Source organism: Chionomys nivalis, chromosome 4 (assembly GCF_950005125.1).
Source record: "Chionomys nivalis chromosome 4, mChiNiv1.1, whole genome shotgun sequence".
Lineage (NCBI taxonomy): Eukaryota > Metazoa > Chordata > Mammalia > Rodentia > Cricetidae > Chionomys > Chionomys nivalis.
The window spans coordinates 16,260,948-16,286,276 of NC_080089.1; the positions used below are offsets into that span (position 1 = coordinate 16,260,948).

The 25,329-nt window shown below is 43.8% G+C and overlaps 1 protein-coding gene across 5 annotated transcripts in view; it reads right to left on the bottom strand.

Annotated features, from left to right (window-relative positions):
* Window positions 1-25,329, bottom strand: part of Fat3 (FAT atypical cadherin 3) — a 596,674-nt gene that overhangs the window by 70,842 nt on the left and 500,503 nt on the right. For all 5 annotated transcript variants that reach the window (XM_057767110.1, XM_057767108.1, XM_057767109.1 and 2 more), the window contains 5 exons: window positions 23,173-23,383; window positions 15,580-19,653; window positions 11,941-12,137; window positions 10,706-10,859; window positions 7,958-8,191 (listed from right to left, as the gene is read on the bottom strand). In XM_057767110.1, coding sequence (XP_057623093.1) covers window positions 7,958-8,191; window positions 10,706-10,859; window positions 11,941-12,137; window positions 15,580-19,653; window positions 23,173-23,383 — 4,870 coding nt within the window. The remainder of the gene's footprint in view (window positions 1-7,957; window positions 8,192-10,705; window positions 10,860-11,940; window positions 12,138-15,579; window positions 19,654-23,172; window positions 23,384-25,329) is intronic.

The window sequence follows — 25,329 nt, forward strand, 5'->3', positions numbered from 1 at the left end:
TCTAAAACTAGAAGTCAGTACCCAATTAAATGCCTTTTATTACAAGAGATGCGCTGGTCATGGTGTCTCTTCACAGCCATAGAACAGTGACTTAGACCATCACTGAAGTTTTCATCTTCCTTAATCTCTATATTTGAAGGTACGTTCATTTACTGACATAGGTAACAAAGCCAATGGTGTGTGCGGTGCCGGTGCCTTTGCAGCCATACTGTGCTGGATCTTGGTATTAACTATGTTAAAGAAGACATGCACAGTAATACACAGACACTTCAGAAAATGCTTGCATTTATATATTTAATTTGTGACATTCTTATTTTATGAATTACAAATGTTATTTTGAGAGATGATCTGTCGCTGTAACCTAGTGTTAAGGTGTTTGAGATGCAGAACTAGAGTTCTTGAGTGGTTCTCACCGTGTGTGAGGACCAGCAGGCCATGCTTACATGGGCACCATCTGAAATGTAAGTTACCACTGCGCTTTGCATCCTCAACCACTGAGTCCTAAACTCTGGAGGATGGCCAACACCAGGGAGCCTCTGGCAATGGAGCTTTTGACTCTTTTGCATAGTCAACCTAGTGAGTTTGCTGCTTGCTCACTTAGGAGGGCTCCTGACTAGTCTGGAGTCTCTCATTTCCATCCAGCCCCCAGGTGACACCAACACAGATGGTCCAGGGAACTAACCCGAGCATTACTATCCCCTGCACATCTGTTCCCCAGTTCTCCTGACCTCCCTTTTATGACGCCTGCTATCCTATCACCAGCTATGGTTCAGAACATGTTAAGTCTGCAACTTACTCATAGAGTAAATGAAACAAAGACATGTCAACTGCTGGGTGGTTATGCAAAGTGGGAATAATGTATCTGAAGCCCTTGGCACAGAGCCTGCCGTGGAATAGCAGCTGTAAAGGTGGAGGCTAATGGTTAATATCTTTTTTTCATTTTTAATTGATTTTTATTGAGCTCTACATTTTTCTCTGCTTCCTTACCTGCCTCTCCACTCCCCTCTTCAACCCCCACCCCCAAGGTTCCCATGCTCCCAATTTACTCAGGAGAGCTTGTCTTTTTATACTTCCCATGTAGATCTATGTAATTCTCTCTTAGTGTCCTCATTGTTGTCTAAGTTCTCTGGGATTGTGGTTTGTAGGCTGTTTTTCTTTGCTTTATGTTTAAAAACCACTTATGAGTGAGTACATGTGATAATTGTCTTTCTGTGTCTGGGTTACCTCACTCAAAGTAATGTTTTCTAGATCCATCAATTTTCTTGCAAAATTCAAAATGTCTTTATTTTTTCTTCTGTGTAGTATTCCATTGTGTAAATGAACCACATTTTTCTTATCCATTCTTCATTTGAATGGCATTTAAGTTGTTTCCAGGTTCTGGCTATGACAAGTAAAGCCTTTAAGATATACCAGTCCACTTGGGCGTGGTCTCTTTGGCTTGGAAAAGCAGCGGTAGCCACATGCTCCCTCTCTTGCTTTGGACTCTGCTTCCTGCTACCAGATTCTTTTCCTGGTTGTGCAAAGGGCTGTTGTCTGGGATGGCGATCTTTAAGTTTTTCCCTTTAAATAAATAACCCTTTTATTAATCATAATTCCAAACTGGTGTGGGATTGTTTTGTGACTTACTCCTTTACCTGGCGCCAAACGTGGGGCACGAACCCTGAGATTGAGAGTCTCATGCTCTACGGACCCAGAATTCTGTTCTGTCTACTCCACCTACCTAAGTGCTGCCCTATCAAAAGGCCAAGGCAGTTCCTTTCTTCAACCAATGAAAGCAACACATAGAGAGAAGAACCTCCTACACCAAACCAATTTCCTCCCAACCCCACAGGCTGTCCCCTCCCCATCACTGAAGGTGGTAGACACTTCAGATTGCAGATTCCCCTCTTTGTGCTTTTCTGTGTTTGCCTTTGAGGTCCTGTGTAAAGGTGTCAAGTTGTTGGATGTTTAGCCACGTCCTCACCAGATAGCTCTCACGGAGTAAGTGATGACTATATCTACTTTTCCTCGTGAGGAGATCAGAAGGGTGATCATGGAAGCTGGTGCTTTACTTTGCCCATCAGATCTGAGAAGCTCCAGTGAAGAATAAAATACTCACAGGAAGACCCAAAGCAGTACTTCACATGCCACTCCAGGGAGAGGCCAGGACACTTGATGGTCACTTCCGTTGGTTCAAGCATTTCACCGACATACTCTCCTGTGCTCTTTATGGTTCTAAAGGATTGACAGACTAGAAAGTAGGAACGCTGGAGAGGTTCATCTGAAATAGTTTTGTCAAAGGTATCTGGAAGACCCCCAGTGCTTCTTTTAGAGTATACCCCCCTCACAGAGTGCTTCCTTTTTTTTTTGTTCAGGGCCTATACTTTCAGAATGAATAGTTGATCCAGCCCATTGAAAAACCATGTATGCTATTATATGTACAGGAAGGCTGGTTTATTCCAGTTTCTGTTTCCTGACTAGTGTAGGCCATGGTCCTCATGAGGGGTTTGCTGCACAAATGCCCAGTGGGCAAACATGTGCTGTGATTATCATGTGTCCCCTAGGAAGGACGATGCAGGGACATCAGAATCACACACTCAGGTCAGAATGGAAGAATTCTTCAAGAGTTTTCAGGTTCCTTGGTCTTCCTGATTCCTTCCTTCTTGTTAATAGAGGGATGTCTTTACTGACTTCACAGGAAAGGTCCCCATCTGGTAGATGCAGAGTTTTTTACATCTCTTACTGTATTATCTGTCCATACCACATCTTAGTTTGAGCAGAAAGAACACTTGCATCTGTTTCCTAAGGTTGAGATCTTGATTGGCCTGTCTTGCCATTGTCCTAGTCTCTTGCCAAAGCTTGCAGATTTCACACTGGAAGTCTCACTCTGGGCCTCCTCTGATCCTTCTCATTTTGGTCCTGTGGTCTTTCTCAATACCTTTATAAGATGTTTTTTCATACTCTCGTGTGTCCTGTTCTAATCCACTTTAGATGCTCTGCTGTGTTAGTCTTCTGTACTCCCAGAATTGATTATCTAGTTCCTAAACAAGCTAACTCATTTTCTTTCTCTGATTGAGTACATGTTTCTTAGCCTTCCTGAATGATCATAGACACACCCTGCTCTGTTATCTGGTCCCAGCTCTTTTCCTCTGTCCTGATCTGTTTTCCCAGGTCTTTAGTTGTGTTTACAGAGTTCCATCTTTATGGCTTCATCTTCATGATCCATATGTCTTCCTGAGTCTGTTTTTACTGAAGATTATTCCCAAGTCCCACTTATTCTGGGGCTCTATATTTATGACTTGCTCCTTGACCTTCGAGTAGCTTGAGACTATCTCTCTAAATAACTTATCTGGGAAAGTCTTGCTGTCCCGTTTACAGTGCTTGTTACTCGGCTGCTCATTAAGTATTGGCAATGTAGAAATAAAATACTGGAGGTGTGCACTGAGCCTGCACACCTCTGAGATTCCCCAAATTCCAGTTTTTGTGGGATTACAGAACAAGAAGGGAGCAACTGACTTATTAGATCCATTCCTTTCTTTGTAGTCTTTACTAGTAATAAGAAAAACATTCCTGCCCACATCCCAGTATCTAGAAATTAGCATTTCCATAAACCACGGACTGTAGCATGCTTCCCTTGCACAAACTCACACTCTGTTTTCATGCTATGCTGACTAAAATGGTCACAGCATTTTTGTTCTGATCCTCTACACTCTGTGTTTCTTTTGATAGGAAAAAAGAAAAAAAAAAACCTCTCAAAATGAAATTCTGGTGGGCAGAATAACTATCCATTTAATTAGCCACTGTATTTTTCCCTGCCCGAATAGTCTCCCAAAAATAAATCTCTTTTTTAAGATAGTCTTAAAAAATAGATAAAAATAGTCTCTTTTTTAAGGCATGCAATCACAGTACTTTGTAAGCCATAGACTTTCTTTTTTCTTCTCTCTTTTCTAAGCATGCTTTCCCACACGCTTTGGGCTTCGCTGCTCCTCGACAGAGCCCTTCTTACAGCACGGCTGCCTGCTAACCTGGGCAGCTGACCTCCATCCTGCCTTAACTTAGCAGCATAGTGGTTTTGCCTTCTTCTCTTTCCCATTCTCCTCCAGGAAATGGCTGAGATTTAGAGCTTGCCTGCCGGGTGCTTTTGTTTTGTTTTTGTTGTTTGTTTCATTTTTGTTTGCATTCTAATAAAGTTGTCCTCTTTGAATAAATTTTGGCTTTGTTTGACTTTAGGAAAAACAAAACAAACAAAACCTAACAAAAACCAAACCCTGAGCTCTTAAGAACTGTTAATAGCCTAAATGTCTACTAAATCTAACATATTAACCCCAAGAGGTAATGCATTAAAAAACCAAAATTTCCTTGTCTTTACTGAAAAGATTATTAAACTTTCATAAATTTGGGGTCATGAAGTCATGACACTATTTATGAAGCTGAGAATATATTCATTTTACAGGAAAACTAAGAACTTAATGCTAAAATCTAGATAGTTACCATGCTATTTCTTAAAACTCATTAAATGGGTGTAAAATTATCTTGTCTTCCTTTATTTTATTTTATTCCTAATGGAAGAAATTCTTATGACATTATTTTTAGTTCATTATAAATTATTCATTGGAAGGACCTGCTTGACTAAAATAAATAATATGTTTAAAAATGAGAACCTAAAGAGTGAAGGTTTAAGAATTCATAGCAAAGGTTTTGGACTTGGGAATTCATGGAATCTGATTTTGGATTAATATCTTGTCATTTCTCAACAAAGCAGAGTGACCAAGTATATAATGCAGCCAAATTATGGTTGTCAGAGTCCACTTGGACCCGCTCGAGTCTGAGGAGGCTGAATCCTCCAAGGTGCCTGTCAGGAGGGGCACAGCACAGGCTTCCTCAAGCTTACTTAGTAAAGGCATCAAGCACTCTGTGGTCCACACTTTGTAACATGTACCCCCTTCCCTCCAACAGCTGCATCTCAATGCAAACATCAACACCAAGACTCCAACAAAAGCATTTGATAAGGACACAGAAGTTCATGAGCTGACAACAATAAAACTGGTTTACCATTTTATATAAAGAAATATCCACCCCTCATCCCCGACAGGATTTCTCTGTGGCTTTGGAACCTGTCCTTGCATTCATTCTGTAGCCCAGGCTAGCCTCAAACTTACAGAGATCCACCTGCCTCTGCCTTCTGAGTGCTGGGATTAAAGGCGTGCACCACCACAACCTGGCTAAAGGAATGTTCTTAACAAAAGTCTCCTGAGCTAAATGGATTCATACGTATCACTAGAAGTCAACTCAATACCTTGGATGAACCTGAAACAAATTATGCTAAAAGAAAACATGCCAACTTCAAAAGGGTACAAATGATATGATTTTGGTAAGTAATATTTTAAATATTATTCTTTAAATGTTTGAATTATTGTTTAGTATTTATTTAAATGACAAATTCTTTTATTTATTTAAATAATAAATTATTGCTTATTATTTAAATAAATAAATAATTATTTAAATATTAATTATTTCAGAATGATTTTCTTTAAGAAAGGTAGAAATTTCTTTATTCTTCTCAAGAATAGGTTGCAACTGTGACTAGGTGGTACCATCAGTTAGTGGGGACCCTGTCTGTAGAGGGGCCTGTGGCTACTGACGAAGCAGCTGTAGCCATTTACCACACGATAGGACCTGAAAACATGAAATTCTGATCTTCTGAGTGCTATGGCATTTATAAAGTGCTAGAGATTAAAACATCCAACAAGAACCTGACGTTTATGTAATAATAACGAAACCAAGCTCTGTTTGGCACTGTAAAAAGGAAACGAAACACACTAGACGGCTGGATTCAGCTTCATAACTGAGTGTGAACTCAGCTGCCACACATTTGATTGGTCCATATAGCGAATCCCTGACTCAGCCACCTGATGACCATCATACGCTGCTTGCTCTAATCTTTCACTTTAGGAAAGACAGAGAAATTTACCCTGGAGACATGTGTGATATCGGGGCCACCAAAGATCATGTCTTAAGTGCTCCGTCGTGACACTCCGAGATCGTCTAATGACACCAGACAGACACTGCTGTGAGCTCTGATCAGCCCCCCAGCACCTCCTCGGCTTGGTGCACAGGCACTGTCTACCTCACTTCTTTAGTGGGGTAAGTTCTCTCCTTCCAAGTTTGCTTGTGTTTCATGATTTGAACTCAGGCTTCCAAAGTGAGCAAGTGACAGGAATTTTTAATTGCTGAGTCATTGGCCAGCCCTGTCATGGTTCTTTTGAGAAAATGAACAAGAGTCTGGTACCACAGGAAGTTTCCTAAGGTTGACATGATGGCCAGGCACATCTATTTCCTACACTGGTGTCTATGATACCCAGTTCCTTGGTCTCCATGGGAGGCTCTTTGAAGAAGCCTTCTACTTATCACGAAAAATGCAAAGATCAAGATATAATAAGATATCCTTGATTTTTCTTCTTCCAGGACTTTCCAGGACTTCCAGGACTGTCCTGATAAATGATCAGAATTTAGATATCCCTCCAACCCCATCTGCCAACCTGATGAACTGACCAGACAGACATGAAGAAAGATACATAGCTAACTGTGTTCTTCATCATGCGCATCACCTCTGGGGCCACATCTCTCAGTCCCGTCCCATCCCACCCACACTTCGTCCAAATCTCATGTGCAGTGACCAGACTTGTGTGTCTGCGCTCTGGCCGCTTGAACACATCTGGTCACTTCATGAAGGGACTGAACGGCAGAATTCAAGGATTTCAGCTTCTGAAATTTTATCTATAGGCTAATTACACATCCTCAAGTCGAATTTTAAATTGTTAAAAGACTCATTAGCTTTAATTCTGTCCTCTTTCCCCAAAAGTCTCCAGATAAGAGTCCAGAGAATGTTTTCTAATCTTCATTTGAAAAAGATTATTTGCAGTTATTACATAATTACGTACTAATAAACATTCTTTTCTGTTTGCCATTTTCCATAATAAAATACATGCTTTTAGAGGATTCATCTTGGCCTCAGAATTATGCTAATGTGAGAAGAGCAATAACTCAAGTGTAGCCTCTAATTTCTGTAAGGGAAATATGAAGAGACCCTGGGTGCCACGTTTCCTGTCAGCTAATTATCATGTGTTTGCTTTTCCATTAGTCCAATAATTTTTCTGTCAATTCAGAATTAAGCAGAAAGACAGTGAATTATACAAAGGCCTGTTTAGCATAACGGACACACCCCATCATTTCCTAGTCCTCTGATTTACAGCTCTGTGTGCCCTTTCATATTTATATTCCATCCTATAAATAACTTATGCACTCTTAGGTCTACCTCGCCATTAGCTCCAGCCCCTTCCAGCTCATCTCCTTACGGAAAAGGGTTTGAACATAAACTTTACTTGTGACTCCGGTTCCCGTTGTTCCTTCTCTCTCCACCCTCACTCTGCCGGAGGTGCCTGTTTGTAAATAAGGGGGGTGGGACTCTGGAAACCACCAGTTTAAAGAATCCGCTTTGGACTAGTAGCACATTTAACAACTGGTCTTTGCACCATGGGGCAGTACGATGGAGACTGTCGTATTTCAGCGGAGGCTGTGATGGGAGTCTTGCTAGAAACAGAAATGAATTCTCCCTGCTGTACAACACAGTGTTTTAACTATGCTTCAGAGGAACAGGTAAATAAGAATGCTACTGTATTTATTTATTTATTTATTAAAATGAAAATCACCAAAGCAAAAGACCAGATCCTATAAACTATCCCCACATCCTTAGTTACAAGGTTAAGGAATTCCTAGTTCTCTCTCTAAGACTCTAGAGGAGGACGGGGAAGGAGAAGGAGGAAGAGAGCAGGTGGGGTTCTTCCTGCATTAGAGGCACACCAGCTCAGCAGTAAAAACCTGGCTTACTGTTACGAGTTCTAGCAGGAGAAGCTTCTAGAACCTACTCCTAGGCATAGTGTGCCATTGTGGGAGGAGCCTGGCTGGTGAACTGACTTACCAACGTCAGGGTCCACTGCTTGCACTCTGGTCAACAGAGCCTTCGTGGCCGTGTTCTCGTAGACGCAGGCAGTGTAGTGGTCGGAGGAGAACACAGGGGGATTGTCATTCACATCTTCCAGGAGCAGGAGGACATTGGAGTGGCAGAAGCGGCCACCCCCGTCAGTGGCCCTGGCAATCAGGTTGTATACTGGGACCCTCTCCCTGTCCAACAGGGCCAAGGTTTTTAACTCACCTATGAAATGAAATAGCAGCATGGTTGTTAGGGCTTTGCAAAAATGATCTTTTCAAGCAGAAAACCAATTGTATGAAAAATTCTAAACACAAGAAATACCAAGGACATAAGGCCTAAGTGCCTTGTAAATTGAAGAAATACAGCAAATTCAATTTTTTAGGCATCAGGGAAAGATCACAAAATTTTAGATTCAATGGAAAACCAACCACTTGACATTCAGATTAATTAATCCTTTCACCAAGTTTCCTGAGGTTTTTTCTTTTGGCTAATGCGGGAAGCTCTCACAGAAAGATGGCTCTAGGTGTATAATTGTCCTGGTGTCCATGACCCATAGACCCAGGGGCATAATATCCTGTTTCTAAACATGCCGGTTTTTACCCCATCTTTTGGAGGGAAATAAAACCACCCAAACTGGCTGGTTAACAGAAAGGTCTTGAGTGATGATTATCAATGATTGTCAGTTTGGCAGGACGTACCAAGAATCGATAGGAGTCAAGGCTCCTGGCAGATTAAAGAGGGATTATCTAAATTGGAGTTTCTATGAGAGACTTTTGGATTATGCTGGTTGAGGCCTAAGAGCCCATCTTAAATACAGGAGACTCCCTTCCCTTGGCAGGAATCTTGACCTGTGTAAATGAAGAGAGTGAGCGGAGCACTGAATTCATTTCTGTGTCCTGACTGTGGAAGCAATGTGACCAACTAGCTACCCCACGCCGCTGCCGCAGGGGCCCTCATCATGATGGACTGGACCCTAGAGCTGTGAGCCGAATCCACCCCTCCCTCTGAACATTGCTTTCGATAGCATATTTTCCACAGCGCCTGGAAAAGCAAGGAACCTAGGTTCTAGCACCACAGGATCAAGCTGAGTCTACAAAATAACCCGGTTCTAATGGACTTAGCTCACATTTATGCCTCATTACCATCTCCTTCCCTCCCGCTGTAAACAGTCTCCCCTCTACTGTCACACCTTATAGGTAGATATAGAGTTGGATCTGATTTTGCACGTGAGAGAAAATATGCAATATTTGTCTGTTCTTTCCTGCATATTACCCTGTCTTGTCACCTCCCACATTCTGGCCTCCTTCTTCCTCCAAAATAGCCTCTTTGTTACCTTTATGGTCAGATTCATATGAACATTTGTACATATTCATAACTGTAGAAATTACTTTTGAGGTTGCTTCAGTGTCTGTAGAGAATGGCAAGTGTAGCGAGAAGCTGGAGTAGTTGCTATCTAGTGCAAGGTGTGACTTGTGGGTCTCTGCTCCTCTTAAATAACATTGGTGCATTTGGAATAAGCCGCATGAGTTATCAGTGGGTTCCTCCTGGTTTCCTTCCCGAATATAGCCGGTTCTCCAGCACAGGCCACACTGAGTCATTTGCCTCTTTTTCAGAAAGCTCCCGGGGGTTTATCAGGAGGACACCCAGACCCTGCACGATAATTTTCAAGATGCTTCTTCCTTCTCTCTTGCTCTGACTCCTGCAGTCTTCTTCTTCTCTTGGAGTATTGCCTCGGTTTCCAGCCTCCTTTCCTCAGAACAGCAGTGACTTCTGTGGTATTCCTACACGGCTGCCATTGCGTGTCTTCTGGGCAGTCCTTTCCTGCGCCTTTCCCTATTGAGATTGCAGGTTGTCTATCTTCCGATAGGGCCCAGAGAGTTAGGAGCATATTCTCATGTGACTCTGTCCTTGCTTCCTGGTAGGATCCGTGGGCGGGAGATGAGGGGAAGGCAGGGATTTCCGAAGACTTAGCTCTCTGGGATGGACACAGCAGAGGAACTACGCAGGCTGTTTGCTCTTTACACTTCATTTAAAAATTCTCGCTAGATGAACCACCCAGTCCACAACACAGAAATAATTTGCTGCCACAGAAAATGACTTTTCCACCAGCTCTGACCTTCAATTTCAGGCATCTGACTTTAGTTTACATAACCTTTTACCTTATAATTTTTGTCTGTTTATGCAAAGACATTTGGGGGCTCACAGGTCTGGAGAAACTAGGCATGAATGTCTAATAAAAACCAGACAAAAGTGCTAATGACAACCAGAAGGGAACCGAAGGGATTTCACCATGAAGAAACTTTCCTTACTAAGCATCATGCCTAGTTTGCATGGTGACCAGTGTTTGAGATGCAATTCCTCTTCAATCTTTGTGAACCTGGTGTCAATTCACAGAGCTGTGTGCTTATTTAATGCCAGTAAATGTGGGGAAACAGATGAAAGGAAGGGAAGGAGGGAGGGACGGAGGGACGGAGGGAGGGAGGGAGGGAAGGAGGGAGGGAGGCAAAGAAGGAGTAGAGGAAAGGGAAGTCCTGACCCTAACCAAATCAAGTTCCTGTGGCCCGGAGTGCCCAAGTACACTATGAACTGCTTGTTTATTTTATAGCGTCTAGCACATCAGAGCCTCATATCAAGGCTCTAGCTGAGTAACTGTCTACTCATTATGAGACCACACAAGAAGATAAACTATCACATGATATATAATGGAATTTCCACAAAGAATAAATTTTGTCTTACCACTTTCTGGATCTAGAAAAAATTCATTGTTTCCAGACCCATAGAGTGAATATCGTATCTCTCCATTGGATCCAATGTCCGCGTCCTTGGCACTGACCTTCAGGATGAGTTGATTTGATGGAATGTCTTCTGGAAGAGATGCTGAATATGCAACCTGGACAAAGGTCAGCAAGAGTGAGTCAATCATTATGACCTGTAATACAGTGTTCTCCATGACAATGTTACACCAGGCTGAACCATTACTGCCTGTGGTACAATATCCTCCAAGAGTGTTACACCAGGCTGAAATGTTACTATCTGTGGTACAAATTTTATAGCCACCATTTAAGCATTCATTCATATGGTTTAACTTTTGTGGTTTCTTTTTCTTTGCGTGAGACCATATTTCAGTGTGCAAATGAAACTTAACATAGTCATGTCCTTACATTTTCTGTGCATGTTCACCTACACATATGTATTGAGCACTCCCTGTATGTAAAGTGCATGGATAATGTGACTGGTAAGGACACTGTGGTGAAGGAAACAGATGCATCACTGCATTGTGAGGTCTGACACTCTGACACTGATTGTCCATTTCTCTGTTGAGACCAAATGGGCTCCTGAGATCATTTTCAGTCTTGATAGAGTCATGGGCAACATCTGGCCTTAGTGTGTGAGATTAAGTCTACATACATCACTTTTCTAAGATGCAGAGCACAAATATTGTCTCTTGATCCACAGGTTAGAAGAAATAGAATAACAATTATTTAATTTTGCCAGAAAAATAATGCATTCTAGTTCTTGTGTAAGCATTGTGCATTTGGACAGTAATGAAAAGGATATTTCATGGGGGACGTGGAGACCTCACTCGGCAGCTGGGCTCCAGTAAGAGCTACGTAATCTGCAAACAGGCAACTCACCACATAGGGTCCATTTCTCATATCCAGTGATTTAGAAAGAGGCTATTAATTAATTAAAAAGAACCCTTAAGAGTTTCTTAAAAGTTAGTTTTAAGGCTCATTATTCCAGTTTAATTGGGGGGAGTGGCATAGAGATTGGGTTCATGGTCTTTCTGGTGATCTAGATTCCGTTCACAATGAAGACATTTTATCCCAGATTCTGCTCCCTTCCCTCTTATGTTCAATGGACAAGAGGAGATGCTGCTCCAACTTTAGGGAGAAATGTGCAATGAGTTTGGCCTTCATTTGGAGGAAGTAAGTCGGTTTCTAAGAAGCAGTTTCCTCCCTGAAGCTCACCTGATCACACACTGGGCTGTTATCATTTACGTCACTAACAATCACTTCCACCATGGCCTGGGTGACAAAGAGTCCATCGGAGGCAGTGATGTTGAGGAAGTAAATGTCTTGTTCCTCTCGATCCAGAGGTCTCTTCACATAGACCTTCCACTCATTCTGCACCATGCCCAGGGCAAACCGTCCTCGGGGGTTCCCTCCTGTGGTGGAAACAGAGCTTCTGAGGACTCAGAGTAGACACCCACATAAGAGCCCGTGGGGGAGCATCCAAGTGTCCCTAACTCTCTACCCTTATGATACTGGAAAGAGTGACAAGTCCCTTCATTTCTCCTGCAAAAAAAGCATGATATTTATGCACTCTTCTTGTGTGAGAAGTAAAACAGAAACTTCCGAGAGAATGAAGTCCTCTTCGGGAAGCTGGAGATGATCTTTTGTTTAGTCTCCCTTAAAGATAATCAGATTTAAACTGTGCACCGTCAATTGGCTCCTCGGGATGATGCGATTGGCTTTCCGTTTGGTCTCAAGAGGGGCGGTATTACACTGTAGTTCTTGTCCGCAAGACAATTTCATTAGCTGCTGAGTTGATTATACAATCAAGGAGAGGCAGCTAGCTTTGTTAAGCTATCTTTTAATGAATGCTTTATCATACAGCTGAGGTCTTTTCACGGGGACTGGAGTTTCGGGAGAATAGTTGGCACCACACAGGACAAACTCCTAGTAGTTAAAGAGTCCCAAGCAGAGGTCATTTAGGAAACAGTTTAAAGGTAAGCATTGTAATTCAATCAAATTGATGAGAGCAAAGTTGTACAGTGGGAGGGAAGGAGGCGAGATGGAGACCAATGGACCAAACAGGTTCTGCTTCCACTCATGAACCCGCATGGAGACTAAAGCTTGGCACAGGTGGGAAGAGGGACAGAAACTTGACCTCTGCCCCCTAATCAGGAAATCATGCCAATTCTGGCACCCAGAAAGGCTGAGCCAAAGACAATAAGAAGTAGTCAGAATGCAGAGGGAAGAGGCCATTTATTGGGTATCCAGTAAGTACTTATCCTCTGCGCTAGGCCACTATTGGAGATGGCAGGGATTCAGCAGCAGATGAGACCACAAAACCTCCTGCTTCACAGGGAAGCTCAGGTTATAAAGGGGAAGAATGGCCATAGGCGGTGACCTGACTGGCTGAGGAGCTGAGACAGCCCTATCGCTTGGGTTCCTCTGCTGTAGCCCAAACCCCCACCCTATGGAAACGTTAAAAGGCAGACTTTACCAAAAGAACCCAGCAGCTAACCTGCTTACTATTCCACATTCATTAACAATGTACACTTGAGATCTTGGAAGCCTGTATCTCTCTCTCCTGCCCCTTAGGTGGCTCTGAACAGTCTGCAGCAGTTCAATTCATGGGTTTTCTTTTCCTCAAAGAAACTGTTTACCACTTTAATGTGAAGCTTGGTATGGCAGTGTACGCCTGTAATGCCAGCTCTGTGAGGCTGAGATGGGAGGTAATGAGTTCAAAGCCAGAGTGGGCCACATAGCGAGTGAAGAGCAAAACGCCTAAAGTCATCTCTGAGCACAACAAACAGAACATATGGAAATATATTGCAAACTATTATTTTGTTGTAAGAGTCAAAGTGGCTCACTTCAAAAATCAATCTTTTTTTATTATTTTTATAAAAAGGTAAGCATTTGGTCCTAGAATTCTGAGTATTATACTGGTTCCAGGGTCTCTTCACTGTAATGAAGGACACAGGATGAATGGACCCCAGTCATATTAGATGTGACATTGCTCATCCAGGGCAATGGTTCCACTCTTTCTACAGGGATTTTCTGTCATGTGTAGACACGTTTGGTTATCATAGGATGGTTATGAGTCTATACTCTGGAATCCCATGAGTGGAGGGGTGAGGTGTGGTTGTGAAACAACCCATCCTTTATAGAGAGCAGCCTAGCTCCCGTCGGAGACTTGCCCAGCCCTGGTGGTGGTGACTGGGAAACCCCGCCCCGGGAGACTCAGGGCCATCCCTGTAATATTACTTTCTGCTACCACTGGCTAGAATTCAATTGTGCTTTAGTTGAATATGAGTTTAGCACACACACACACACACACACACACACACACACACACACACACACACATTTAACCTCTCTATTAAACTCCTTCAGTGCCGGCAAGGCCACGCCGTTCCTTTGTTACATAAAATGATTAATGTTCCTTTGTTAGTCTGAGGCAGCATAGCCAACTTGTGCGACATCAAGAGTAGAGCTTAAATCTAATTAAAATCAGTTGGTGGTTGGCTCTGCTAATAGCATGAGGGGCTTTAAGCTGTGCTGTGCTCATTACTGTAGAGAAGCTGATGGGATGGCCCTTTAAATCATCTACTGATACTTCAGAGACTATGAAAAAACAGTTGAGGCCTGGTATTTAACAATTCTTTTTAGTACAAAAGGGTCTTTTGGAGGGTCTCCCCTAGAAACAAAATACAAGTAAGTCAAAAATCTTTCCCTTTTTTCTGTCTCTCCTTACCAAGATGCTTTGTGTTTTAACTTCAGAAATACACTTTTTAAAAAAAATGGAATAAGAGGCCAGGTTTCAGAGACAGCACAAAATGTGTGATGTGTTCTTGCGTGAGAAATGCAAGCTCCGTAAAAGACACAAAGGAGAACCTCAGGCGAGCATGGCCTTCTCAAGCTTTCGGTGTTTGCTCCGGTACGATCTTATTCTGCGGTGATTAATTAACTTTTCCACTAACAGACTTAAGCAGGATCCGTGTCCTGGGGGCATCCTAATTAATTCATTTTTCACTTGGAATAATGTGGTTTTTCTAAGGGGAAAGCCACCTGACTACAAGCATTGATGGATTATTTAAAATCTTTTGGCACGTGGCTTATGTTCTGGCTCGGAAAGTCTCAGCATCAAGGTGTTGGCTGTAAGGCCCCAAATGGTTTTTAGGAAAGACTTTTCCTGGCACCACCAACCCTTCCTCTTCATCGCTGCAAGTGGGTCATCCCCAACAGCTGCTCCTGACCAAGGCAGACTTGTTACTCTGGCTGAATTCTGCAGCCTCGCAGAGCAGTGATGACACTTTGTGCACTCTCAATGATCTTATTTGTCCATCTTGGTTCTTCTGGTGAACAGCAACTTTTTGGGAGGGAAGATAGGCAGGCATTCCAAGGAAAAAGGGCTGTCAATAGAAATATCCTTTGGTCCTGAGTTATTAACTTAGAATTTCTCAGCAAACTGTCAAACTGAGACTTCTAATTTTCATGTGTGTACAACAACACATTTCTATGACCAGAAGGAAACTGTGCAGAAAGCTTAGTGGGTTCATCCTCCTGTTTCCTAGCATTATTAGAAGGTCAGAGGGGAGTAAAGTTTAAAAACACCTCTTTCTACTAAAAAGAGCTATTATTTTAATTTGTTCACTTAAAATATTTTGCTTTTTAAAACAACAAGAGGCGATAATAAGGTCGGTACCAGCTCCTGTACAAGCATTGTAGACTATTGCTGAGTGGAGAACCAACACCTGAAAATCCCCACCTAATCAGATTTCTCCTTCAGAACCAGAAAGTTCCACCTCTCTCATCCTCAGCTCGCCTGCCTTTCTGCAGTAAGCAGACCACAGGGCAAAACTGGGTGATGGGACTTACCAGTAATGTGGTAGCTCACTTGGCGGTTTATGGTGGAGGTGTCTCTGTCCAAGGTGCTGAGAACAGCTACCACCTCTCCTGGGGGGTCGCTCTCCTTCACTTTTCCTCGGTATACCTCATGAGCAAAGACGGGTGCATTGTCATTTATATCTGTCACCTTGACTGAGACCAGAGCCATGGATGAAAGAGAGAAAGCCTCTCCAAGGTCAGAAGCCACCACAGAGAAGGAGAAGGTAGGGTCCGTCTCATGGTCCAGGTCCTTCAGTGTACTGATCCATCCAGTGTTGCTGTCAATATTGAATGCTTCCATTACCTTCTCAAGCTGGGAATCTGAGTGTAGGGAGTAAGTGACTTGCCCATTGGCTCCCCAATCCATGTCTATGGCTCTCACCTGGGCAAGCTTGGTTCCTACAGGCATCCCCTCCATTATGATCGTCTCGTAGCTTGGTGTTTCAAAGACTGGCCTGTTGTCATTCAGATCCAAGACCTTGACGTCTACATCCACGGTGAATACGATGTCCACCTTGTCCAGGGGTATAGTAGCTGCTACTTTGAAGTGGAAAGCTGGGCTGACTTCATGGTCAAGGCGCTTGTCGAGCTTGATAGCTCCTGTCTCTTGTTCTATGATAAAGACACCCTCTCTGTTATTCTCTGGCCGTTCTCCATTAACCGTGCTGAACCGGACACTCTGATTGGGCAGTATCCTCAGGGTGTCCACTGTGCTTCCAATGGCTGTATCTTCTGCAAGGGCAAAGGAGTACTGTGACTGGGTGAATGAAGGCAGAAATGTTTCAGGGGGCAAGACATGGATGTAGACAGGGATGAGGGAGTGCCTGACGGGGATGCCACCATCGACTGCCTTCACGAAGAAAGACAGCACCGTATTTTTCAGTTGGTTAAAATTGCCTTTGGTCACCATCCAGCCATTATCAGGATCGATTTCCAAGAGGTCAGCCACTGAGACCGAGGCCTCACTGTAGAGGGAATAAGTAATCCTAGAATTTGCGCCATCATCTGGATCCGAAGCTTGAACTTGAGTGACCAGGTGGCCCCTTCCAACATCAGCCCTGACGCTGGCCCTGTACTCCACTGTCATGAACTGCGGGGCGTTGTCGTTCTCGTCCACCACAATCACCCTCACAGTGCAGAAAGTCGTTCTGCCGCCCCCATCCAGGGCCCTCAGATAAATGCTAATATCCCCTTCCAGAGGGTTTTCGCGGTCCAGTCTTTCTGTGGTGATGATCTGTCCATTGTTGTCTATGAGGAATCGATCCTTGGCAAAGTCATTGATGATGGAGTAGCTGATCTGTCCATATGTTCCTGGATCCCCGTCTGTGGCTGGGACATGAATGACCTTTGTCCCGGAAGCTGCATTCTCCCTCACCTCGGCTACATATGTGCTTTGTGAAAAGACAGGACTATACAAGTTTGCCCCCAGAACTCTGATGTGCACCTGCGCAGTGCTGGTGAACAACCCATCGGACACAGACACATTGAGACTGTACAAAGGCTCCATGCGTTGCTTCCTGTGGCTAGACAGCGTGAGGACTCCACTCTTGCTGTCCATCAGAAAGCTGGTCCGATCATTCCCAGATAAAATGTTGTATTCCAAGCGGTCAAAGTCCGAGCTGTCCGCATCTGAGGCTTGCACACAGGTTACAAAATGACCCCGGGGGGCTAATTCACTCACATAGGACTCATAAATGAGCTGATTAAACACCGGTGGGTTGTCATTGATGTCAGAAATGTAGATGTGAACCAGGACTTCAGTGCTCAGAGACGGAAAACCATTATCAGTTGCTGTGACCCTCAAGGTGCAGTGTTGTACCACCTCATGGTCTAGCATCCTCGCTGTCAGGATGAGGCCACTGGAGCTATCGATGTGAAAGTAATCCGTGCTATTGTAGGTATCCTGGACAATTTGATAATGCACCACCTTGTTGTTTCCTGAATCCGCATCCGTGGAGACAAGTTGCAGAACTGGGGTTCCGATGAGAGACGCCTCAGACAGCGTCGTGTTGTAAGTGGGCTGATCAAAAACAGGAGGGTTATCATTGACGTCATCCACTAGCACGTCCACGGTGACTTCAGCCCTGGCCCCTGTAAGAGCATCGCTGGCTCTCACTGTCAACTTGTAAACGGATGTGGCTTCATAATCCAAAGGACTAATGACTTTCAGGACCCCTGTGTCAAAGTCGATGTTAAACTGTTGGAAGGGATCCCCGTCAATGATGAGGTATATGATGCCCTGGCCTTCTGGGCTGGTGGCATTGATGCTGAGAATGGGAGTGTCCATTGTGACATCTTCATTGATTGATGCTGTATAAAAGGGCTTATCAAACACAGGCATTGCTTTGTTGACAATGGTGATGGGAAGTTCCACTGAGTTGAACAGAGATGGATTGCCACCATCCTTGGCGAGGATGGTGACCCCATAGTCAATGTTGGCGAGGTCTGCGTTGAATGCTTCTTTTAAAACCACATTCCCTGAATTCGGGTTAATTTCAAAGTGGCCATAGTCATCCTGCAAGACATAGGTCACTTCTCCATTGGCACCTTTATCTCTGTCGATGGCTGTCACCCGGTATACCAGCGTCCCTGGCTCAGCATCGACTTGCACAGCAGCATAGTAAGGGAGGCCCACGAAGACAGGAGAGTTGTCATTCACATCTTCAATTTTGACTTGGACTACCACCCTCGCCACACGCAAGTCGTCTAGCTCACGACTGGCTTCCACCACCAACTCATACAACTCCTGTTCTTCGCGGTCAAAGGGTACTCCTGTGGTCTGAATGACTCCTGAGGTAGATTTTATCTTGAACTTATTTCCTGGGTTTAAGATGCTGTATTTCAAGGGCTCGTTAAGGCGGTTTCCAATTGCATTGACAATAGCGACTTTGGTTATGTTTGTGCTGTTCTCTGAGATGGAGGTGGAATAGAAACTTTGTGTGAAGTGGAGGCCACTGTCCATGGCTTCTTTAACCATGATAGTGACCATGGCAGTGCTGTAGAACTTTCCATCAGATACTTTGACTATCAGCATGTAATGGTCTTTGGAGAGATTATTGTTTTTTATGGTGAGTACTCCACTATTTGGGTCCATTAGAAAGTGATCCACACTGCCTTCCATGAGGCTATATGTCAGTTCAGGGGGTACCTCAGAGTCAGGGTCTGTGGCACTCACCTTCAGAACCTCCACACCGATGTAGGTGGGGAGAAGTAAGACAGTCTCAAACACAGCCTGGGTGAACACAGGCGGGTTATCGTTCACATCTCTCACCTCAATGTTGACTTCAACAGGGTTCTCTGCAGTCAGCTGGGGGCTCCCACTGTCTCTCACGTGCACGTGGAAATGGAAATGTGCAATGGCCTCGTGGTCTAGGTTGGCGATCGTTCTAATAGCCCCTGTGCTGGAGTCCACTGTGAAAAACTTCTTGGCTGTGGACTCCACAATCTGATACACCAGTAATGCATTCTGGTTGCTGTCAGCATCGGTGGCTCGGATCACCAGTGGGCTGTCGTCTCGGCTCCTGACGATGCTGTTGATGGGCGCAGCCTCGCTCAGGCTGCCTGAGTACTGCGAGAAGAGAAACACTGGGGGGTTATCGTTTTCATCCACGATCTGAACGCTGACAGTGGCATTGGAAGCCATGCCTGCCATGTTAGTGGCCTGGATGATGAGTTGATAGGCAGAGGTCTGCTCGTAATCCAGAGCTCTCCGAGTGGTGATGACTCCAGAATATGGGTTTATGGTAAAGACCCCATTGATGTTTCCATCTTTGACCTCGTAAATGAGAGTTGACTGGCTGATGGCAGAGATGAGGATGACAGAAGTTCCAATATCAACGTTTTCATTTACTTCAGCTTGGTAGTCTCGGTGAGTGAATTTGGGGCGGGAGTTATCAGACACACTGATGGAGATGCGCACAATCGCTGTGGCAGACATTGGTGGGGAGCCTTGGTCTGTGACTTTAACTGACAGGACAAACTGACCCATGGCTGTCATGTCTGGCTCTTTGGAGATGGTGATGATGCCCAGGACAGGTTCAATTTTAAACGTGTTGCCCGTGTTTCCTGAAAGACAGAGGCCGATGAGGGAGTGAGTTATGTGAGGGTCATTGAAGCCTTTTAGTGATGTGAGTTAAAGCAAAAGGAGAACTTTCTTTCTAGGATACCGAGAACCATCCCAAATGGTTCCTAACAAAATTAGATCAGATCAGTAGCTTCCCAATCTAAGATAACATTACTAGCAACAATATAGCACTGCGAACACATCTGAGCTGGGAAATAAGAGCACTTACAGAGGAGTCCCTTCTAATTGGAATATGTGGGGTTTCCTCATTCTTGGGCTCAGGAGAAGAGGGATAGCTGGGATTGGCATGTCCCTCCACTAATGCATCTGCCTGTGTGTATGTATGTATGTATGCCATATTCTGGTACAGAATAGTGCTGCATTTTCTGTCTTAATCTTTAGAAAGGAGCACTATAGGAATGGTTTCAGAGTACTGCGAAGGTGACTTGCTTTCAGCTTGTACCATTGGTAGACTTTGGATGTGGGTGCCACGCTACATTTTCACATGAAAAACTGGCTTTCTCCAAAGGTAACTTTGGTCAGGTAGGGAATTCTTCTAAGTCATTGCTTGCTTTGCAAGTTTTAAGGATTTCTTCAGAATTCCTCTTCCTTTATTCTTTTACTTTATCCCTTTCCTATAGTGTATGAATACACACAGGCACGGACCCAGGCATAAAAGCGGCTATCAGAAACACGAGATTGTTCCTCTAAACTATAGTCACGCTATTTGCTCGCCTTAGAGAGCTTCGGGTGAAGAGAGGCGTGATGATCCTGGAAACTGTCCTGGACACTAACAGGGGTCTGTTTCCTGGGAAATGGAGGCATGGGTGCTGGTGTGAGATGTCTGGCATGGGAGCTAAGAAGGCTTAGAGTAGCAACAGCATCCATGTCATCCAAGCAGTGGTCCTCCCCATGTGATGCAGAAGCTCACAGCTCTCACCAAAGGATGCTAACAGTTCATGTCCATGCACACTGATGTCAATGTCCTACTTCACAGTGAGTAGGCGAGCCCTGCCTCAGTCTAGGTCACTGTATGACACTAAGGCATGTTTTCTCTCCAGTTGGCCTTGATACCCCTGCTGTCCCTTATTTGTGGAACCACACGATACACCCTTCCAGGCTGCTGTGCTCCCAGGTCAGGTCCAAGCTGGGCCTCTCCGCCCTTTCCCTCTTCAATATATCTACCTTCCCTTGGAATTGGCTACTTGCTATTTCTTTCCTTCTACTCATGAATCTTTGGAAAATTAATATTGATTATTATACAAGATTCAAAGCTCTGCCACTGCCCCTACCCCCCCGACTTTGTTTCAGTCCAAAGTTAAAGCTTCAGTATGACTTTCGAGGCCAGACAAAAGATAGGAACTTTATAGCCTACTGGAAAACAGAACAAAATCTGGCTTATCTGAGACTTGGGAGACAAGTTTAATAAAACCCAGAATCTTATACAACCACCTGTCACTTGCTTCTGTTTCCCTCATGTTAAAGGAGCTTGCTCAGCCACTCTGTGAGGGCCCTGCAGGTCCCAGGTCTCACTGTGTGTAAAAGACAGGCAGGCCTGAGGATTGACTGTGTGTGGAGAGGGGAGGGGGAAGGCAAACCAGAGGATTTGGCTGTGTGTGTATGAGGGTCAGACAGGCCAGGGTATATGTGTGTGTGTGTGTATTGTGTGCGTGCGTGCGTGTGTGTGTGTGTGTATGTGTGTGTGACAGGCAGGCCTGGGGTCTGTGTGTGTGTGTGTGTGTGTAAGAGATAGGCAGGCTGGAGGTCTGGCTGTGTATGTGTGTCACAGGCAGGCCTGGGATCAGGCGGGGGTGAGGTAGGGAGGCCAGGTTGGGCTTTGTGTAAGGGACAGGTAGGCCTGGGGTACAGCTATGTGTGTGGGAGGGACAGGCAGACCCAGGGCTGAGCTGTGTGTTTAGATGGGGCTGAATGACTGCGACAGGTTTGTCATATACACTATAATTCTCATTAGACTTTTATGCATACAATTAAAAGGTGGGATTTTTTTAAGATAGTTATTATTCTCAGAACTTTATTTTTCTGGAAATGTGGGTTTTCTATGTAAGATATATTTTAAAGGAATAGCTTTCCTTTTGTACTTTAGTCAGTTGTCAAAGCAATGACTGAGCTCCGTGCTTCAGTCCTGGAGGGAAATGTGAGGGAAAGTGTATTTTCATGGATGTAACTAATATGTTCCTTGAGAACCTAATATTAGTTTAAAAATTATTTTAAGCCCAGGAATAAACGTAGTAAATTTATAAATATAATACAGATATAAATATCCCTAAAACAATAAGAACGGCGGAACTAAAGCCTTCCCAGCAGATGCTCGCAGTGACATGAGGCGATGTGTATGGATGGCACAGGAAAGGAAGAGATTAGATGGACCTTAGGAAGAACAGTTGAGGATGGGAGCCTGGAACATGCTTGCGTGATAGTTCATATTCATTTCTTAGTGTCCTGCTTTGTAATCTAGAAGAACAAAGATAACTTATTGTTGCGATAACAATACTCTGGGGTAACCAAGAGTTGATAAGTAGGTCTAGGTCTGTGGAAACCCCAGCAGTGGGGAAGCTCTGCAGGCGCCTGGCCATTAGCGAGCCCATCCTCTGTGAGGATGGCAGCACTGACCCATTTACAATATGGCACCTAATATAAAAGGTAACTTTTAGATTATCATTTGATACAGGGGATTTTATACGTTACTGGCTTTGCTTTTTCTCAAATTTCTATTCCTAAGCGACTTTCCTATCATGCTTATTTTAATTCCGCTGCTCATTCAGAAGCTCTACACTTAAGAGAAGGGCAGGAAGCTGTCGTGTTGCTGCCACGGAAAGAATGTGCCCTTGGCATTGCTCACCACAGACAGGCCACAGAACACTTGGGAACGTGCAGCGTGAATATTCAAAAACGGCAAGATGGGGAGGGACACAGAACAGATAAGGGAGGCTTGTCATTTTTAGCTTCGTGGTCTTTTATTCTTGCTTGGATATTCATCTCTGTCATAAATGTTTCTATCTATCTACCTTCAAACTGTCTATAAACTGTTCTTCAAATGTTAACAACCTTGGAAAAACACCAAGATTTAAGATACATGCTCTCGTTTATTTATCTGTCTGGTTAAGCAAACAGTTTAGGTCCCATAGGCACCAACTGCTCTGTTATTCAAACTGCCTCCAACCTAGGCAAGGTGTTTGTGTTCGTGGTGGTGTGCCGGGTTTCCTGAAGTCTTCAGTCCACCCACTGGGAAGTTAACCCAACTGTGGTTATTTCAGTCTGAGTCCATGGTTTGCTGGTTTCTGGGTCTGGGACACTGAATTCATTACACACTTCTTTTCTTCATTTCGGAAAACTCCAAGATTGAATGAATGCAAGGAAGGAGGCTCTTCCCTTGCTGCCAATATTGAAAGGCTAAGAACTTTATACACACCATTGCACAAATAGGTTGGTGAGTTCACGGGGTGGGCTGTGCTGTGGAGGGAGGGGGTCATGCTTTGTGCTGAGGTCTCTGCAGCTCTCACCTGCTTCTATGGAATATATGAGCTCTGCATTTTCCCCTTTGTCTTTGTCCAGAGCTGTCACTTGTAGAACAACTGATCCCAAGGCAGCTGATTCGAACACCGAGGCTTCGTACAGTGGATTGGTAAAGTAAGGGCTGTGATCGTTAGCATCCTCCACGTTCACAATGACCCGGGCCAAGTTTCTTCGGTAAGGAAATTCCTGATCTCTGACCTTTAGGCAAAATATAAGAAGCAGTAGGACTAAAAACTTGAATCTCAAAGAACTCACATGGCTATGTTTGTTGAGAAAACAAAATGAGAACATGCATGCAAAGTGCTTGACCCAGGCTTGCACAACTACAAAGCACTCAACAGTGGTATGACAGGAGACGGGGTGGGGGGGCATTGAGAGAGGTTGAGATTAGGAGCCATCTGAGAGCAGGACAGCATCATCTCTGTTGTTCCTCTGGATGCCTGGCCTGTGATGACCTGGGTATCACAAACCCAATTCTCTCATTTGGTTTCCTTATTCATTTATTTCTTGTTATATACTTATAATCAGTTATGGAATGGTAGACAGAGATTCTTCTAAGGGGTGGGATTAATGATACAGTATTGTTTCATTCATTCATTCATTCCACTAACATTTATTGCTATCTGTAATGTCAGGTTCATGGCATACATAGAGTGGTTCAATAGTGAACTAGATGGTCTCTACCTTCACGAAGATGAGGCTCTTTGAAATGGGTGATACAGGCAAGCCACAGAAAGGCATAATATAAAGCAGTTAAATGCCAGCATGGGATACAGTTAAAGGCCCTCATAGTGAGTGCAAAGAGGAACATAACCTAACATTCAACTTCCTGGAAGACAGCAAGGAGAAAGGAGAAGGAATAACATGATGATGATGGTGACAAATGACGTTTTTAGGGGAGCAGAGCCCAGAGCCGCTAGAGAACCTTGACCACCAAGAAGATGCATTCAACTGCAACATCTAAGACCCCTCAGTGTGATTTTGCCAGACAAATTTGATTAATGACTTTAAGATTAACCTGAATTTCATATGGCAAAAGCTTATAAATAATCTATTCTTTATCCATGTGGCTCAGTTATTTATTATTTGACATATTGTTAATTGAATTAATACCCTTGCTTTGTTCAGTTTTAAGCTGCATCACTCCCAAGCAACGTGAAGACATTGGGCCATATCAAAGAGGAACTCTCAAGGAGAAAAGTGTTTTCATGACTTTACATGGAAGGAATGAGCAGGTGAGGCTTGGAAGAAGGTGGCCTAAAGCAGTCTTTCTTCTAAACATCTAACTACACAAATGATGAACGGTGGGCAACCAAACTGATTTTTGAGTTTGTTCAGGGAAGGATGAACAGAAAAGACTTGAAAAAATGAGAATGGAATTATTTGCCACTCTGAGGCTTCTGTTCCTAAAATACCATGTAAATATCATCACAGTCAGTGTGCCATGATGGAGTTCTATAGTTTGGTCATCCACACCCAAGAAAGAATACAACTGAACTCTATTTGGAGATTTCTTGTTGTTTTTGAATGAATTGAACACTAGACCAAAGAGAGTGAGGACTCTGTCCGTCTCAGTACTTGTGAGATTGCTTTCTGTGTAATATGTGCTCAAGAATATTTGTGAATGAATGAATGAATGAATGAATGAGTGAGTGAATGGGCATAGTAGTGAACCAGGCAGCCTCTGGGAACTGCTCATCTGTCTCCTGGGGTCTTAAGTGGCAACTGTAGCTGAGGGCATGGTGCTCAAGTTACCTCTTGTCCAAGGAGATTCCAGTGAAGGAAAAAGTTGTTACTGTTGTGGATGACTTGGGAATTCATAGATTTATTCATCTCACACTCAATCAGTGCAGGAGATTAAATCATGGTCAGCCTTCCTGTTCTTCAGGAGTATAAGGGGGGCCCTGATTTGCAGAGACTGTGCATGCCAGTGTTGTTCTGGGCTTATTACAGGGACAGATTATAGGCCATAAGGGAATCAATGATAATTCTCACTTATGTTTCTTATTCACTGGATGGATTACCAAAAACCTCACTTAAAATACAAAGCCACTTCTACATAATTTGAAGGAAGGCATGTTCAGTTCTTTTGGGGTCACCAGTATTACCTGTAGATCTAACACCAATGAAACACACCATAAATC